This window comes from Phasianus colchicus, chromosome 5 (assembly GCF_987193195.1).
Source record: "Phasianus colchicus chromosome 5, bPhaCol1.hap1.1, whole genome shotgun sequence".
Lineage (NCBI taxonomy): Eukaryota > Metazoa > Chordata > Aves > Galliformes > Phasianidae > Phasianus > Phasianus colchicus.
The window spans coordinates 40,448,368-40,468,127 of NC_143440.1; the positions used below are offsets into that span (position 1 = coordinate 40,448,368).

The window sequence follows — 19,760 nt, forward strand, 5'->3', positions numbered from 1 at the left end:
ATTTTCTGTATGTTAGAAATGCATGTAATAAAGCAGCAATACTATTATTATAGAGCTATTGTTAGAACTTATCACATCTTTTTATTCAGAAGCCAAACAATTAAACTTCATTGTGGCACCTCTGTTCTCCACAGCTTTGTGACTGAAGTCCCACAGGATTTCCGTGCACGAGAGTTTCCTGACTTCCAGCTTCCCTTCCAATGTTTTTCAGGAAAACAGTTTGACATTCTTGCGTGTCACTCAAAGTGTGAGAGCAAGGACATCTGAGCACTCAAGAACGTGTTTTTCTGGCCTACTTAAAATGCTTGAGAGTCATGAGATTCCATCACTACTATTAAATTTAAAGGAAGTTCGACATTCGGTGGTGATAAGAATATATCACTCATCTGCTACTGTTGCAAAAGCAAGCCCTTGTAAAACACTGCAAAAGGAAAATGTAAACTTATGACAAAGGTAAGAGCCAGCATCACATTTATTCCTGTTTTTCACAACATAGCTGAACGTATGGAGAGAGGCATTTTTTATTAGGTGGCAGGATAAGACAGAGTATCTGTCTGACCAAATACTAGTGCCTGGTATTTCTAACACGGAAGCAGAACTGAGAGCATTTATACCAGTTTCTTTAATAACAATTCACACAAATAAGTACTGAGAAGCTTCTACTTGCAATGCTCAACCGAAGTAAGAGTACATTTTCCTTTACCTTCCCCATTTTATGGTTTCACAACTTTTAGCTTAGAGTAAACGAACCATCTAGATTCACCTTTTCACATCCTCCTACCTGAAGATGCACAGGAAAGAGCTTCTAGGTAAAAGTTGCTGCATCTACTTTCCCTTCTGAATTGCCTGCACATAAGGACACATCAAGAAGGCACATAGATACTCTTTTTCATCATTTCAATTATGGAAAAACAAGATTTAGCCAGTGATTTCTCCTTCACAGAATAAAGGAAAAGATAAAGATCAACTTTTTAACCGTCCAATACTGATAGGATAATGGGGAATGGTTTTAAACTAGAAGAGGGAAGATTTAGATCAGATGGTAGGGGAAAATTATTTACTCAGAAGATGACAAGGCACCAGCACAGGCCCAGAGAAGCTGTGGATGCTTCATCCCTTGAGGAGTTCAAGGCCAGGTTGGATGGGGCTCTGGTCTAGTTGGGGATGACCCCCTGTCCCCCATGGCAGGAGTGTCAGAACTGGATGACCTTTAAGGTCTCTTCCAACCCAAGTCACTCTATGTCCTTCCTCAGCAAAGGAAGACAATGGGAATGAGATTTCAAAGAGTTATGATGCACTGAATTACTTCTTCCATGTTCCTTTACTCAAGTATAGTTTGGCATTCACTTTTGCCATGTCTTCTATGAAGGCCTTCCATCAAACTGGATTAATAAGATAGAAAGTAAACAAATAACGTTATAATCCTCTAGAAAATCATTAGTTTTCTGAAAAAGTAACACAACTTTAACCTTCCTCACCTTCAGTATCTCACTGTCCCAAAAAGATGGTAGGTTTCAGGCTTGAAGCACTTAAGAAATTTGCTCCTTTTGCAGTGGAAAAAAAGCATGAACACATTCAAAAGTTTAATTCATATATGAAAAGTTACATAGCTACTTTACTCTAATAGAGTGGTGATAAGCACGACAGTACTTGGAGCAATACAGTAAGATCCCAGTTCATGACTTAAGATTCCAAATAGTTAATTGGTAAGTGTCTGAAAGCCTCTATTACAGCATCTTTCATGGGGTGGATGAAGTGAGGAAGTAAAAATAAGCAAAAAAAAAATTTAAGAACTTAAATTTAGTTATAACCTCAGATATTGGTAACCACTTTCAGATTTTCTTAACCATTTCACATAAGAATTTGACTTGGCAGTAGTTATTGAAGCACATTAACTATGTGACCCAGGAAGTCAACCGAAACTTTAGCCAAGGTTCTTGGCTAGGAATGGAGGCTGCAAATTAGTCATTGTTCTAACTCAAGCAGGTATGCCTGGGCTGATACAGTCCAATCTTACCTCATATTTCTAATCAGATAAATCGTGTTTTATTTTGAAACAAGGCGACAAAGCAGGAAGACTAACAAGCTCAACTGGTGAGAGAAAGATAGGCACCCATGTCAGATTGACACCACCAAGATATAATGCAAGTACAATCTTACAAGACAGCAGCATAACCTGTAAATTCTGAAGAGACTTTATTGTGAAGTTCTTCAAACCTTACAGATTATCATGAAATAAAAAAAAAGCGTGCTTCAAAAGTTAACAAATTCAAGGAACAAATGATAAGTAAAAGAACTCATATTCAATACAGGACACTAGCCTTGCTTTTTAGGAGTGCTAAGGAAGCATTAAAAATCTAGAACATTACTAGTGAAACAACCCCAGATGCATAAACTTAAAGACTAGAGATCTTCCATAAGCCTGAAGAGTATAGCAATTTCAATAAGGAATTGAAGCAAGGGAAGAATAAAACTCTCCCTTGAGGTGCAGCACCTTAGCACAGGCAACCTGTAAATCCAAGATTTCATCATATTGTAAATCAGTAATACAAATGAAGGTCATAACGAGAGCTTTGTAACCATTAGCTTGGAGTATAGTAACATGCCAACGCAGCAATTATGTTGCTTTTAGAGCCAAGTTTTTACAGCATTGCACGTAAGCTAACAGATGGTGCCATGAACACCAACAAGGCTTACCTGCAATTCACCTAATGCCTTCCCTAATAACACAAAACTAACTCTGAATGGAAATCAGGTAGACAAATGCAACAAGCAGGCTTCTAAAAGGAAAAAAAATGAAAAAGGCTGGTTCCATCTCACTGTTATGTGAGACAAGAAAAAGTGCAGCAGCAACTGTGGGCAATTTTTACATTCTCGGCAGGCCTACAATGAGCTATGCAGATCCTAAGACAACACTGAGCAGAAGCCTCCAGTTCACCACCTCAAACATACTTGTCCACACAAATCCAACTGTAGGAATGTTTGAAGGCTTCAGATACCAGAAATTCAGTTGGCACAGGGAAGCTATCAAGCACAGAGAGGTACATTAAAGACTCACCGCCCCCATTCAGACAGTTTGCTTCCATGTACAAAATAGACAGTGTAGGTAAATCAGATCAGGGTAAATATAAAAGCAGTTTTCCTTTCACCTATGAAATACTACAAGCACGGCTACTGAAAAAAAAGTTATAACTGAGCATTAGGTTAAACTGAGTACACACACAGTGATTCCAGGGTAACTGGCAGTTTTCATCTTTCCGCTCACCCACACCTAAAACAGACCCACGTTTCTGACAGGATATGCTACACATACCAGTTTCCAGGAAAAGCCCAGATGGATACATTTTAACTGATGCCAAAACACAAAGACTACTCCCTCCTGGTAATCCATGCTAGTAAAGCCTTTACCTTTTTGTGTAGCTCTGGAGAGTGAATACTAGTTTTTTCTAGAATCATTCATTGCTTTGTGCTGCTCTCTAATAAGTTGCAAGGTATTTACCCACTGTCAGAGACAGTCCCAACATACATGCATTAGAAATCCTACTCTTCCAATTATCTTTGCCCAATTTCATTTTCTAGTTCTGAGACACACAATATTATCTAACAGTTTCAGCAAGAACTTATGCTACTGAAATAAAGTGCTCTTCAAAAAAATCACAAGGCTTTTTTCTCCCCCCCCCCCCTTTTTTTTCTTCCTAAAACCACATTCCAGACTGAAGCTTACTCAGTGCTGTTAACTTCAATCATTCTCAGAAACACACCACAAGAGATATCCATATACTTCAATTCCATGAATCAGGACACGTTCATTCAGCCCTACATGGAACATTTTCTTGCAGAATGTAATTTAGTTCTGCTCACACAGAACATCTTCATACTGCTAATCTACACAGTTACTTCCAATGCCTTTGCTTTGAGCTCTTCACCTACAAAGCGTTTTATAAACTTTTTCAGAAAACTAAAGCTAATTGCTTTGCTTGATTGCTAAGAAAATTATCATCAATTTGAGATTCATGTAATAAAGATAGTACTGTGCATGAAGAGGTCACTGACTCTAAATCTGCTAGAAACTACACCAGGGCTTCTCCAATTTAATATATTAATTTTAAAAAACAGGAGTTTTAAGCCTTTCCTGCACACTGGTATCTATACCTCTTTACTAAAAGACAGTAGGGCTGTCAGCCAGTTGCCTGAGAGACTCAAGTACGTGGAAATGACAAACTGTCTCAAAACGAGTCATTGAGCACTCCCCTGTACCAAAACAAAACCTGGCTCCCACACTTGGTACACTGCAACACCCTACCATCAATTCATTTGCAGACAAAAAAGCTCAAAGCATCAAAATGTGAGGTCAAGTACCATATATTCTAGATCTGACATGATCACTTTTCTGTTTGTCCAGCAGCAGAAATAGCTGTTCCAACCTAAGTGCTAAAAACATGATTTAGGGAAGTACACTACGCTGGCATTTCTTTCATTCCAGAACTTTTTTAAACTTCCTATTTTCCATCCATATACAGTATTCACTGGCCTATTCATAGAATCATAGAATCACAAGGTTGGAAACGACCTGTAAGATCATCTAGTCCAATTGTCTTCACATTACCAATGCTACCACAAGCTACTAAACCATACCTCGCAGCTCCTCATCCAGAGTGCAATGAGATCTCCCCTGAGCCTCCTCTTCTCCAGACTAAACAATCCCAGCTCCCTCAGCCGCTCCTCATAGGACTTGTGCTCCAGACCCCTCACCAGTTTCACTGCTCTTCTCTGGACACACTCCAGGGCCTTGATGTCTTTCCTCTAGTGAGGGGCCCATTCATGACATGATACACAGCAAACTGAGCCTTCAGATAAAAGTGCTTCTCACTAGACCCACCCACAGAAATCTTGTGCACAAAACAAAAACACAACACATGCAGCTCTTCCCTGAAAGCCAAGGTCAACACACAGGGAGTTTCAATTCATCTGTCTGGGAAGTTTACTTGTTAAACAGAAGCCTTCCAGGGGAAGATGCAATGCTAGAATTAATTTATAAAATTAAAAAATGGAGATTTAGCTTGCAATATTCATCCAGAAATTGGATACTGAAAGGGAATAAAAGTTTTACTTCTAGATTCCTGAAGTTAGTTTTGGAAATAGTATAAATTTAGCTTCCTGCACTGTTAACAAACACGAAATATCTATTCCTCATTAAATTCCTGAAACAATATTTCTGTTTTGGAATTATGTGCCTTACCATGAGTCAGCTTAATTCTACCACAAGCTACTATAAGAATACGAAGAAGCTACCATGAAATCATTTTAGGCATCGGCACTGCATCTTATCTCATCTACCACAGCATGATACAAACTTTGCCTAATGCTGCCTCTAAAAGAAGTTGTCTATTGTCTTTCCTCCTCCCACCCTCCTATCCTTAGTTATTTGTTTACATTCTTGAGCTGCTTCCCCCCACCTTCATTTTCTACTAGCCAATTCCAACTGCTTGTGTGGCTGCCTAGAGAACCAGAAACCAGCAAGCGAAAAAACAAACTGCCTTGAAGTATCATAAGCTGGATCAGTGACTGGGAAAAACAGAACCCTGGTCAGCAAGAGTAAGCCAATCTACTTTGACTTTTGGAGAAAACCTCACTGGTATTCACACTAACCTACGACAGCTCACACAGAGTTAGCAGGAAATAGCTTACAAACTGCCAGTTTAAGTGGCAGCTCCTTAACAGTAACTTGAGTGGGGACTAAAGGCCTCTAGAAATTATTTAAAACAATTTAAGATTATTTGTATTAGACTAACTGCTGGAGGTGCAAGACTTTTAACTGGTAACAGAAACTTTCACTAAAAGGTGTTTAAAATTCTTTAAATGCTATCAGTAAGTCAGTGCCTCAAATTGCTCACCAGCTAACCCACTACCGTTTTGAATCTCATATTAATTCAAAATCATCCAGTTTACACTCTGGTTCTTACTGCGAGCTTTTCTTTGCAGATAGTTGGGCTGAGAGAATGTTTCCAAATCAAAACACAGACAGCACCCAGAACAGCATCAAAAAGCATACCACTGCTGTGAAACTCCAGCTAGATCCCTCAAGAAGCATTTCTCTTGCTGCTGATGCTGGTATACGAGGTGTTTCTGCCACAAACACTTGTTTCTGCAGCTGAGGCATCACTCAGCATGTTGATATAATTGTTGATGTAGTTTCCAGTAAAATAGACAATATAGCTATGCCACCAAAAAATAACTCAAATAAACAAAACATTGTTTTGTTTAACCACACCACAGTACTAACATAACACACAGAGCATATCGGATACAAGGAGAACAGTAGAAAACTTCAAACAATATTGCTCTGCAAATAAATACTTAAACTATAGCCTCAGCCACACAATTTCCACATTGAAATTTCTCAGTCTTTACCTTTTGTTCTTCTCTTTCTATTGCATTTTGACACTTCTCAATCTTCCACTGCCGCATGAAATCTCGCAGATACCCAAAGAGTGTGAGAACACCGTAGCCTACATAGGTCAGCACAGCAACCAGCATTGGTGTTTCTTCAAAAGCTTCATTGAAAGGCCTTTTGTATAATCCTCCATTGTGCACGATGCGATCTATCTGAAGTAAAAATTTAAAGAGAGGCAGCTGTAAGATACTCATTCAAGGAACATCAAACATGCATTTCTGAGTAATCCCTCTGATCTTGTAACTGATTTTGCCCTCCCCTAGCCCAAATCCTAGTTCTTCCAGCTAGGTTTGGTCATGACAAACATTGTTAGTCTCTATATACAAGGTTGGTGTGAAAAAGCCTCCTCATCTACCTAGACTTTCACATAACCAAAATCACAGAGCAGAGGTTTCCAAGACCTCCTAAAGAGGAAAAAAAACCCAAACCACCCACAATAAAAAACCAACTAAACAGAAAACCCACAGAAATCCAGGAACAAATGAACAGTTCTATAAAATAAAGAATGTATTTTCAGGATTGTGAGATCCAAAAGAACTGGACAATATTCAAACAAGATTCTGCTATGGAAGCCTACATTGCTGTAAGAAAACAAGTATCCTCTGTGTTTCTCCATAGCCTTAAGCCTAAAGATGCTGACATAACCACTGTACTCATCCATGTGGTGGACATGGCATCACAGACAAACAACTCATTGTATACATAGCCTCAACATTGCATATATGTCAGAACACAGAACAAAGCAAAGCTTTCTGCATAAAATCCACATGGCATCTTGTTACCTAAAAGCTATCTCCTGAAGAAAAGAATTTGCCTAGTTGATTAATACGTGTGCACCTCAATTATGGTTGATGTGTTGTACTGGTGACCGTGACAGAAAATATTTGAAATAACAAGGCAAGTGCTCACCCAACGTAACACCGCAGTTGTAAAAATGTCATAGTTTTAACTAGGCTACTTATTGGTACACAGTGCTGTAACTTTCTTCAAACATACTATGAAGGGTGTTGCCTGATGTGCAAGGGAGTGGCTGTGGAAAACAAGAAGGAAATCAAGATAAGCTTCAATAAATTACCATATTAATAATAACAGCACACTGAAAAAAGAGCTGGGTCAACAATGATGTTTGAATTTCTTTAGACTGTACTCAAACTTCAATTTGTAGGCAAATATAATAAGGAGTCTATTTTAAAAGATTCTAACCAAAGAAACATCAACACTTAGGGAAAAGGATGGTCCTAAATACATCAAAGAACGATAACCATAGCCAGCAGAACAACACAGGTCATTTTTGTATGGCATCCATAGGATCATACGGGAAGGGAAGCCAGAGTTGAAGTAACTTATTAACAGCTAACAAATCAATTAAAGCACACATGCTTTCCAAGCAATGTTTTGTTTGGAAACCAGCATCTGTTCATTCCAGATGCTGTAGCAAGTCTGCATTTCAAGCCTGATACTATTATCTTAAGCTTAATTTTTTAGAAGCAAGGGTCTGCTTCATAAGATACAATCAGGTTATGCAGTCAATAACTGAGCATGAACTCTAACACTACCTTTCCCCCAATACCCATTTCTACCTCTTTTCTTTGCCAACACACACCCAGCTGGTTGCAGACCAATATAGAATTTCACAGTGTAGTGACTGTGGTTGTCAAGACTTGAGAACTGATACACGAGTGGAAACAAAATAAAGATACTATAGAAACATATTTTAGCAGCTGCACTTATGCCAGATACAAATAACAGAACTGCAGTGCTTTGAGGCAAGGTTTAACACTGAAGTAGTTTTAAAACATACTGCCTACAGTGGTGGCTTAAGTTAGAAGATTTTGGACAAGTGTAGAAATCGCCCAGGCTTACTACACTGCAGCTAAGATGAAGGCAATTTAAAAGTTTTGTCAAGGCCAGTTTCACAGTATGTTTTCCTCATGAACAGTACCAACCAAAGTGTCTCCCTTTGTCCACTCACTCCCACTTTGAGCCACCTGCACCACCCTCCGGCTTGCACGATGAAAGCTAACTTGACTTTCAGCACAGCATCTCTCCAACAACATGGAACTGATGCAGGCTGGAAATACAATGATTTGTGGAAAGTTATTTATTAGACTCTAACAATCTTTACACCATTGCTCCACAAACTCATTTAAGAGATCTCAACAAACAAGAATGAACAGCTGCCGGGGAGGGGTAAAAGCAAATGACAATCAGCAAACTCTGTAAGTCAACCCTGCAAAGGAAAAAAAACACAAGTGCCTTCTCTTCCCTAATACTCTCAAGGCCTCTTAACTTTATTATTGTAGCTCCAATTCATGAAACCATAAAGTTTTACTGCATCATGCAGCAAAGCTCCCAAGTTACTACAATTTCAAAACTTGGTGAATTACAGTTGAATTTGGTGTCCTCAAGCTGACAGCCTGGGCTCCGAATAGCAGCTACTCTGCAGATGTGTAACATCTACTACCTGTAGCTGTAAGTAGTTGCTCATTTCTGGATGAGCAGACAGATGGCAATGACAATGCAAATGGCTTAGCATCTAATAAATGGAAATCACATCAAAGCTTCTAATGCCTTTCTCGGGTTACTGGATGTTCATCTGGAAGAGATGAAAGGATACAAACTAACAGTTGAGGTTAATCACCAATAGCTACTGATGAACAAATAAATAAATCAGTTCTAATCAGAAACAGTGTGCAACACTTTTTCACTCCTTAGAGATGCCCCTGCTTGTGAAAAATGCTAAAATAAAGGTCGCGTTGCATTATCAAAAGTAACATTTCATTGAGAAAGACTCTTTTAGGAATATAAGCATCGATTCAAGACAAATTAATTTCACCTCCTGGTATTCTTCTATCACTGTGCTCATACAGAGCAGGACAGCCTGACAAAACACTGTTTGACATGGGAGTGAGGATAAAGCAAAAGTGCGTCATTCAATTCCTCCACGGAGAAAAAATGGCATCCACTGACATTCATCAAGACTTGCTGAATGTTTATGGAGACCAAACAGTGGATGTGAGCACACTGAGGCACTGGGTGATGTGTTTCAGCAGTGGCAACAGTAGGTCACCCTCTGCTGGTACAGATTTTGATGAGTGCAGGCTCTTGTTCACGGCTAATAAAAAAGCAGCAAATAGCTGATGGTAGTGACTACATTAGAAAAAAAAAAAAAAAAACAGCATCTTTTAGCTGAGAATTTGCTCTATCAAGTAGTGTTATTGTGTTCTTTGTAACTGTTGTGATTTCTCTGGAAATAAATAGGAGTCATTTGTTTTGGAGTGACCTACATACAATCCCTACAATTATCATGATACTGTCTCTGGTACAGAGGATGGGATTATGGATGTACAAATACACAAACACACTGTAAGCACGCCTTAGCTTACATTCTTACCCAAGTGCTGTGCAAAGTTGTGCTTTAAAGAACACTCTGTCCTACAGATAGCATTAGTTCTTGCAGTGCCTTAAGCTCAGGAACCACCAGAACCAGACTCCAGCTCCACAGAAAAAAGATTTTTCTTCTTGTCTCATTTCAGGCAAATTCTTCAATGAAAGTACAAAACAAATTCTCACATAACATTCTTACACTGGTATCTCTTACCACAATTACAGGCCATCTGACATCAGGGACAGAGCAGTATCTTCTACACAGACATAGCTCTCATTTAAGTCACTCCACTAAAGATAAATTCACAACTAGACATATAGCTAATTGCATGCTTCACCAGCAGAGACCTCTGCTGTCTCCATCAGAGTTATCAAAGTAAGGGAAAAATGGAACTGACAGAAGTCATTAACAGTAAACTTGCTTTTACTTGCACCCTTCACAATTGCCCTTTTTCTAAGTTTGGACAGGTCTTCAGAAAAGGACCTCCATGCATCACCCTCTCCTGGATTTACAAAGGGGAGAAAAAGAATCAAGCAAACAGATACAGATTTCGGTATTAAGTTCCCACTGCCAGCAGCCAAAACAGGACACACATCAAGCTAACATTATTCTTAACCTGTCTATCTGTTCAAGAAAAACTTATTTCTCATGGTTCTCAGTGCATGTGCTACACCTATGTCAGCAACCAGTTAGGCGAAGAGCTCCCTCTCATCAAAGTCAGCATGGCAGAAACAGGTGGATACAGAGCAGCATGCAGAAGCCAAACTCTGACTGTAGGGCAGGACAGCACATAAACTTCCAAAAGCATTAGATAAGTTTTGCAAGAAGACAAAAGCCATGTGTAAGCACAGGAACATGCACAGACACCACTGCAGACAGTAAAGACAGGATTTAATCAGTGAATCTTTTGAAGTTGTTTATTATAAATATTTGCCATGGTAAATACCCTGCACAAGTGGCATACACCTCAGGCAGAGAAGATGCTGCAGAAGCACAGCACACGCAACACAGTTAACAGTGAACACCATAAGTACTTATACTGCTATCCTTGGAAAATCACAACACTCTGTATTAAAGAGACTGCTGTACTTCTTGCTGCAAGGAAAAACAAAAGCCAGATGAGCCCAGCTGATTTTATGTAAATGCCTTAAAAGTTGCTGGAAGACAACTTCGCAAAATTCCTATTAAAATGTAGCAGCTTCTGATGACACGTACCACACATACTGCAGACATTCCACTAGGAGACATACAGCTTCTGGTTTTAGATGCATAATAAAAAGCTACTTCCCAGTGTTGCTTGCTTTTTTTTGTCAAAGATTCCTGTCAGCTGCAGGGAATACATGGAAAGACAGGGCATGCACCTCAAAAGCAGTCACATTTGTTGTATGGAATCAAGAGAATCGGAATGAAAGAAACTACAGCACTACATGGTTATTTCCCAGAGGCAGCCTCACCTAAGCTATTACTTATTCTGTATTAACTCCTCCCTGTCACCTCCAGACTTTCTTCTTGTGCTGCTTTGTTCTTAGCCTTCACATCTCAAACTGCTGCAATGGTAAAAACACTAAGATTCACTACCAAAATGAGAAGGCACTGGTTTGAGTCACATTTTAATCTTCCAGGAAAAAAAAAAAAAAATAAAATCACTGGAGGTACATTTTTTCTTTACATGACAGACTTTATCACTCCAGTGTATTCTCACTTAAATATTTGTTCTAGTTGGTATGGATATCAAACATTTGAATCTGCAAATATTATTTCCCAACGAATCTGACGCTCCTTTGATAACTCGGATGCCTCTGCCGTATCCACACAAGTAGTATAAATACCTCATACATGTTCATGGTTTAAATGTGTAATTCCTTTTTTAAATGAGTGATACAATTAAGCCTATTTTTGCCTGTGATTAATACTGACCTATGTATATATAACTGACCATTCAAATTCTCTTGAGAACACACTTCTTCCTGATAGTTTATCTTGTTACCTCAGATCTACTACGTTATCTTATCTAATATGTTCAGTCTGACATATACAGTATTTTGATAAAACATGCCTTACATACATTCAGCTATTAAGTGTGCAATGAAGAATTTCAAAGACAGAACAAGTCCAGTGGATCACTAACAGACCAAGCCACAGGCTCTCAGGGTTTTACAAACACCAAAACCTACCACTTCCTACATATTTCAGCTCCTGCCTCTTCAACTATAAGCAGTCATCAAGGCTGCACTTCTCAAGGCAGAACAGTTCTTTCTCAAGAAATGATCTTTTAATGAAGGCTGGTAGTTTTGCCCTCAGCTTCAGCATGGCTCCCAGTTTATGCTCTTTCTAGGGAAACTGAAGTCAATAGAAAAATCAAGATATAGCTTGGGTTTTATGGTCAAGAGTTTGAAAGTATGATGCTTACTTAAGAAAAACAGCTTTTGCTGTACATTTAAGACAGGAAAACAACTTGCTACAAAAAGACACCATTCACGTAGTTGCTTTAACAAAAGGTGTTTTTGCATATGGTTATAAAAAGTTATTGGAACGTTCAAGGGATAAAGAAGCTTACTTTAAAATGGTAGTCCCAACATGGTTTCAATATTTTATTCAAACTGGCCTCAGTAACACACACGGATTTAAGAGAAGCCAGTCACATTAACTGTGGGTTTGTTCTAATACTAGCACGGATAAAGAAATTTTCAGACAACCCTGACACTGATGTTACAGTCACTAATTTAATATGATGGCTTCTAATACTCATTTAGCCAGAAAGATGTTGTCTAGCTATTCCTTCCACAAAGGCTTATAGATTTTTATAATTACATTTGGTATTAGGAAAGTATCCTCATTGCACAGATAGGCTTTTTCAGAAATAGTTCTGTCAGTTAAAACATCTGAAGGAGATCACAGCCTTTTCTAGGTCAGCCAATTTTCTACTCAGTTCAGTTTTATGTTACTGATGCAACACATGTTGTTAATCAAAAAGCCGAGCTAGAAACAGAATGTAATAAATTTCTTTGAGTCTAACATGAGCCTTGGAATACATGCTAAAAACCCTAACATCTACATTTTTATCAGGGTTCAAGGATTAAACACTCATGTCTAACCCAGGGCACATTCCTAAAGTCCAGGAGTTTATCTGTGCAATCAGAACTAACTGTGGTCAGAAGAAACCTCCAGTGGCCATCATGTCCATCCCTAGCTCAGAGGAGGTCTGAGCACAGCAGGGTTTTGAGGGCCACATTCAACCTCGGCTTGAACACTTCTGAGGACAGACTACAGCCTCTTGGGGAACTCCTTCCAGGATTTTACTGTTCTCGTGGAAAAAAAAAAAAAAATCCTTAATATCTAGTCAATGTTTCTCATTCTTCCGAATAACATGTTGCTTCTCATCCTATTGCCACACAGTTTCAAGAGCCTGGAACCATCTTCTCTGCAACCTCCAACCAACTAGTTGGACCTTCTCCTCCTCAGGCTAAGAAATCTAGTTCTCAGCCTCTCCTCATACCTTGTGTGCTTCCGTTTCCTCAGCCTCTTGTTGGCCCTCCAATGGTTTCATAGACTGATGAGGACGCGCGACTATCTTAATGGAAAGCTCAGTACTGGGCACAGTACTCCATGTGTTCTCACTTCCTCGTGAGTACGTTCATGAGATTTAGTTCTTAAGATCCAAGAGCATTCAATTTTTGTCTGTCTGTCGTTAAGTACTTGCATTTTAAAATTTGCATACAGGCTCAAAAAAACCAACCAATTTCATACTCAAATCTCTTATGTTAATATAAAATTAGCAGACAGAGAGTTATTAAAAAATCTTTATCTTAACCTTCATCTCAAGTGAAGGTTATTCATTCACCTCGAACGAAGGTTATTCATATCGCTGTAAGGAGAAAAACTTCCAGTATTTGTTCTCCTCTTCCTAAGTACAGTCTCCCAAAGAAGTCTCAATCTGATTCCAGCAAAAGCATCTATAAAATGAGGACGAAGCCAGCATTCTGCTGCACCCTGAAGCACTTCATGAGATGATTTTGTGCAATGTGATTAATTGTAAGCTCAAAGGACTACAAAAGCTGTGTTCAGCATGTACATGCCAAACTTACCAGAAAAAAGCTTATGCTGCTGGTGTTAATGCTGTGAGAATTCAGGACTTGTAACAGTTTTAAAGGAATTCAGCTTTCTCTGTCATCCCCCTCTCTTTAATCGAAGTATTTCTTCCCTTCCTGAGGAAGTCATGTGAAACTCTGTTTACTGAAGGATGTCTGTAATACGCTATCTGCAGATCACTCTAGCACAGTATTTGAAAACCTAGAATCATCCAGAAATTTAAAAGTGCTTTGTATAATTCCAATGCCTACATAACGGACTTGGAAGTACCGTGCACAACAAATCAAAAACTTGAAATCTAAACCCTATGTCCCATTCTTTTTTTGTTTGTTTAGTTTGAGATTATTTCTTCTGCAATGTCTAAAACTATAAGAGAAGCCATCCTAATGTGAGAAGCTCAATTAAGAAATCCAGAAAAACACATTAGTGAATCACAGAATCACAGAATGACCAGGGTTGGAAGGGACCTCAAGGATCATGAATCTCCAACCCCCTGCCACATGCAGGGCCACCAACCTCCCCATTTAATGCTAGACCAGGCTGCCCAGGGCCCCATCCAACCTGGCCTTGAACACCTCCAGGGATGGGGCATCCATAACCTCTCTGGGCAGCCTGTTCCAGCACCTCACCACTCTCATAGCAAAGAACTTCCCCCTGACATCCAACCTAAATCTTCCCTCCCTCAACTTAAAACCATTTCCCCTCATCCTGCTGTTATCTACCCTTTCAAAGAGTTGATTCCCCTCCCCTCTGTAGGCTCCCTTTAGGTACTGAAATGCTGCAATGAGGTCAGTGAACTTGTTCAGAGCAGCAGAAGGATTACAGTAAGTCAACATGGAAAACAAGGGTATCTTGTCTTATTAAATCGGTCCCAATCTCCCTGTTCTAATCAAGAATTTATTTATTTTAAGACAATCTTAAAAAATCGTAAGTTGATTTGTTCAGAGAAAGACACTGCATTGGAGAAACACATTCCAGCCTAAGATTGTATCACAGAAAGAAAAAGTGATTATTCTTGCACTCTTAATAATATTCCAAAGTGTCTTGATAGAATTTCAGTACTGTTTTTTCTACTGAACCCACATAGCACCCTCTCCAAGAGACCAGAAGAACAGAAAAAGCAGAATCACACACAACTTGGATCGCTAATTTCACTATTATTTTACTTGACTTGCTTTCTTTCTCTCAGCTATGTTTATTTCCTCTGTTTAAGACAATACTCTCTGTGATGTCAGGCCTTCATCTTACCTAGTGTGGTATTACACTAAAGCGTAAGAACTCAAAGATCAGTCTATTTTAATCACATGCTCTTAACTGTACACAGCGTCAGAAGTTGCTCACTTTTTTCACTAACTTTCCACAGTTTTTAATTGCTAGATGGTTCTTCAACCATTTTCACTGTTCACAATTTTAACAAAAAAGCTTACAGTGAGATCGTTGCACTCACTGAATTTGAATCTCTAAAGAGGTCGATTGTTTGCAGAATCAAAGTGCTTTGAACACAGGACTTCCTAGCAAAGCAAAATAACAGCTCTTTCTCTATCTTGGTACTTGAACAGAATGATTTTCTTTACATGCTGAAATCCTAATTTCAAACCATTCCTTTCTGAGCTATTGATAATATTTCACTATCTCCAATGCAGCCAAAGTCAGCTCCCACAGTTTCAGTGGGCAAGTTTCTTCTCCTAGCAAGAAAAAGGATGAGCAGTTTAGATCCCAGCAGGAGACAAAGTAATATTTAAAAATGAAGGTGAACATTCCCACCCTCTTCTGCTCGTGATGGAATGGCAGTAGAGTACATTACATTTTAAATATCAGTCTCTCATTGTGGTGAGCGCTGTAAGCACAACCTGAAGTCTGTGTTGTAAAGGTAATGCCCTTTATCCTGAACTTTTTTATAGGGGAAAAAAATTGAATAAAATAAAGCTTACTTGAGCAACTTACAGCACAGACATTTTAGGTACGCTTAATGTTGCTAAAAAGACATAAAGCCTGCCTGTCCTACGTAGCTCTACAGGAAGGTGTGGTGATACATCTGAGTGATACTCTCACAAGCTCCAGGTTTTTCCAGATAAATCATCAGCATTTGCAACACTTCCTTATACCAAAGGCTTTTCTTCCCCTTCCGCTTTGCATCAACATATTCATTTTCTCTAGACTTACCTCTCTTCTTGCCTCTTACTTCTCTCAGGCACCAAAGAGGCATTCCTGCAAAATAATCTTTTTTCCCTATCTACCCTTTACTTTTCTGTTCTTTTCTATTACCCAGTTACTACACTTATAAGCTACCTCCTTTTTGGTACTCAATTACTTTGCATTCCACAGATCTTACCACTTGCATATTCTCAAGTGTTATACATGGTACATACATGTATGTAGACATTTACCTACACAGACAAATATATTTAACACACAACAAGCATTAACATGTTCTCCTATGAAGAGACAGAGCAATGAAGACTTTAAAAAAAAGCCAAACAGCCAAATCTGTGTTGTTTTTATGACAGTATCTTTGATGGTCCTAAACTCCTAGAACAGATGATATTGGAAAAAAAAAAACAAAAACAAAAACAACCTGTAAACTACGAGTAGCCCTGAGCAGTCCCAAGTCTCATTTAAAGTTTGAACACTGACCCTCAATTTGAAAGTCAGGGATCTGGACCATGTAAGAAGTTGGAAAAAGGAACACATGGTTTCTAATCATAAACAACTTTTTGACCAACAAGCAGGTGCCAGAAAGCTTTAAAGCTTTCTTATAACCACCTTACATGACTAGACTTCAGTTTTTTGCTAAGATGTTTAATGATAATCAGCACTACAGTAAGACTTCCTCCCTTTAGAAGTGATCATCTCAAGTGCCTCAGGTTTGCAAGACATATTCAAACACGCTATCATACACAAGCCAACAAATGAATATGAATTCTCTGAACTTCTTCAGCTTGACATCAGCAGCTTTTCCATTCACATGTTTCCACCTTTCATGTTTTCCAAACATGCAGCTGTACACAATCCTTGCAGAAAATGTTCCCTCACCCCATTCCCTACTGTTCTTCCGAAGCAGAACCTCTACTTAAAATGTGTGGAACGGGCCGGGGGAAGGGGTGGAAGGGAAGAACATCAGAACGCTCACCACCGCTACTTGTGCTTAGTACAAAAATTTAAACCTAAGGCTTTATAGTGAGCACTTTTTGGTGTCTGCAAAGCAAGACTACCAGCGCCATAACTTCCTCAACAATAAACCTGGATACGCTGATACTGCTGCCAATAAAAGGTGTCGTAACCTCCCCCAACTGTTCACTCCCAACAGCGTGCTGCTATCCGCTCCCGAGTGCAGGGAGAGACCGTGAGTGCCCACCCAGGGAAGGAAATGCAGGAAACAACCTGGGTTAAACTCAAGTCACAGAAGAAAAACAAAAAGCGTGCCTTTAGCCTGCATCAGTTCTCAACCCGGTTCACTCAGTGACAGCACGAGCTTCCCCTGAGCGACGGCAGGGGAAAATAGGGAGCAATAGGAAGGACACCAGCAGGGGAAGGCAGCTCTCCAGCAGCAGTACCAGGTGTCGGCCTCCGATAAAATAAGTTCCACATTGCTGGGACCGCTTCTGGGAGAACCACTAACGCTACCACACAAAAGTTGGGTGCTCTGCAGGAAAACAACTGCAACTGTGAAGGAGCAAACACCCAGCAGTACATCTGTAACACAGCGAGATGAGAAGCGCTGCACAAAGCCCTTCACTCTCCCGGATTAGGAAGTTCCTGCTCAGAGGACACACCGCACCTGTAGCAACAGAGCGACGCCGAGGAACTAATTGCTGCTTTCTGCTAAAGCACGGACCTGTTACACGGGAGCGGGATTCTAGCTTAAAGCCACAGAAACCCGGCGGCACAGGCACGGACAGCCCGGACAGCCGGGCATCCCAGACGCGGGCGCCGTTACCCGCTGGGCCCCCGGGCTCCAGGCCACCACCGGGGCTGCGGGACCCGAACTTCCGCGGGGCTCCGCCGCAGCCCCCCAGCTCTCCCCCCTCGGCCCGCCGGCTGCCCTCGGCCCGCTCAGAGCCCAGCCCAGCACGGAGGCGCCGCCCCGCCCGTCCCGAGCTCCCGAGCCGGGCGCCGCCCTGCCCCCCCTCTCCCCTCCCCTCCACCTCCCCCCTCGCACCGCCGCCGGCCGCGCCCGGGCGGCAGGACGCTCCCGCCGCGCTGACCTGGGTGTCGGATGCGGGCGGGCCGCGCACGTAGCCGTTGCGGAGCCCCCCGTGGGCCGCGCCGCTGCAGCCGTTGGCACGGGGCTGAGCGCCCAGCGCCGCCACAGCCCGCTCGGGCCGCTCCATCCCGCCGCCGCCGGACACGATCGCGCCTCGCCCGCTCCGCTGCCTCCACCCGGCCGCGCCGCGCCGCGCCGCACCGGAAGCGCGAGCCGCTGCTTCCCCCAATGGGCGGCGGAGACGTCACGCTCAGGGAAGAGGCGAGAGGCGACTGAACGCGGCGCGCTGTGCAGCTCAGGGGGAGGGGGCGGGGCCTGGCGGCGCGGCCCAATGGGGAGCGCAGCACGCCCGTCGGCGAGCGGGGAACGAGGGGAAGGGAGCGGCTGGCCCAGTCGCGAAGCAGAAAGTTCGGAGCGAGGCGGAGCCAGGGGGGTGAGGGCTGCCCAATCACCCGTCAGAGACAGAACCGGGAACGAAGAGAAGGGGATAAGGTAACCAATGGCGGCACGAGGCGGAGGGTGGGCGCGAACGGACTGCGGGCCGTGTCCAATGACAGGGGGAGCAGCAGGGCGGTGCCTGAGGCGGCAGCCAATGGGACGCTTGGGCGGGCTGGCGCACCAATGGTCGTCCGTGTGGGCGCCTGCTCCAGTTGGTGCTCCCGCAGTTCCCAACGGAGCTCCGATCGCTGGAGCAGGAGGAGGGCTGCGGCCGGTAAGCTCCGTGCCCGCTGTTGTTGTTCAAAGTGAAAGAAATAATGAGGGAATGGGTTCCCTTGGGACGTGGGGGTTGCCCCTGGAGAGCGGACCTCGGGCTGGGTTACAGTGGCTTTCGTGAGGGACAAGGGAAGCCGTCAGTGAGCGCTGTGGTGGGAGAGCTACTGGGTGACATTCACCAAGCAGCGATTTTAAGAGGTCAAAGTCAGCTGCTGCGGTGCTCTGGGACGCCCGGGGAGAGGAGCAGTTTTGGCCCTTGTTTGCCTGGACAGCAGATGACCTGACAGACAAACCCTGCAGACCAGTTCCAGGCACAGCTGAAGTCAGTAGTGTTTACAATGGGACTTAAAGCTGTGCCTGTCTGAGTGCCTTGCTGGGGTGGTACCGTGGCTGCTGGTGGGCTGATAACTGCCTGTGTTTAGACTCACTGTATATTTGACTGTGAATTTTCTGATGGGGTTTGGAAATACATTTGTCCCGAGACTCTGTCCAATTTTGAGGGTTAATATTACTTGTCTGAGCTGGCAAACATCACACCAGAGGAAACCAAAAAACATCTGTATCTGTGCCCTGTGCCAATTCTCAGCACCATAGAATCATAGAATGGCCTGGGTTGAAAAGGACCACAATGATCATCTAGTGTCAACCCCCTGCTATGTGCAGGGTCACCAACCACCAGACCAGGCTGCCCAGTACCACATCCAGCCTGGCCTTGAATGCCTCCAAGGATGGGGCATCCACAACCTCCAGTGCATCACCACCCTCTGTGTGAAAAACTTCCTCCTAATATCTAACCTAAACCTCCCTTGTCTCAGTTTAAGACCATTTCCCCTTGTCCTGTCACTATCCACCCCTGTAAACAGCTGTTTACAGCCAGCACCACTGAGAGTCTAGCATGGAGAAGGCAGCAA

At 42.0% G+C, this 19,760-nt stretch overlaps 1 protein-coding gene and 1 long non-coding RNA gene across 6 annotated transcripts in view; one reads left to right on the forward strand and one right to left on the reverse strand.

The window, feature by feature from the left end:
* Window positions 1–18,383, reverse strand: part of SPTLC2 (serine palmitoyltransferase long chain base subunit 2) — a 64,954-nt gene extending 46,571 nt beyond the window's left edge. The window contains exons 1-3 of one of the 3 annotated variants that reach the window (XM_090141450.1): window positions 18,137–18,234; window positions 7,364–7,484; window positions 6,412–6,606 (exon numbers count right to left, since the gene is read on the reverse strand). In XM_090141450.1, the coding sequence (XP_089997576.1) occupies window positions 6,412–6,537 (126 nt within the window). In that variant the 5' untranslated portion in view covers window positions 6,538–6,606; window positions 7,364–7,484; window positions 18,137–18,234. Of the gene's footprint in view, window positions 1–4,635; window positions 4,971–6,411; window positions 6,607–7,363; window positions 7,485–18,136 lie in introns of those variants that run through there. The other 2 variants (XM_031593138.2, XM_090141451.1) reach the window with 2 other exon arrangements.
* LOC116228948 (uncharacterized) overlaps window positions 18,375–19,760 on the forward strand; it is a 32,840-nt gene continuing 31,454 nt past the window's right edge. The window contains exon 1 of one of the 3 annotated variants that reach the window (XR_016467009.1): window positions 18,375–18,627. This is a non-coding gene — a long non-coding RNA (uncharacterized LOC116228948). Of the gene's footprint in view, window positions 18,628–18,665; window positions 18,848–19,760 lie in introns of those variants that run through there. The other 2 variants (XR_016467005.1, XR_016467006.1) reach the window with 2 other exon arrangements.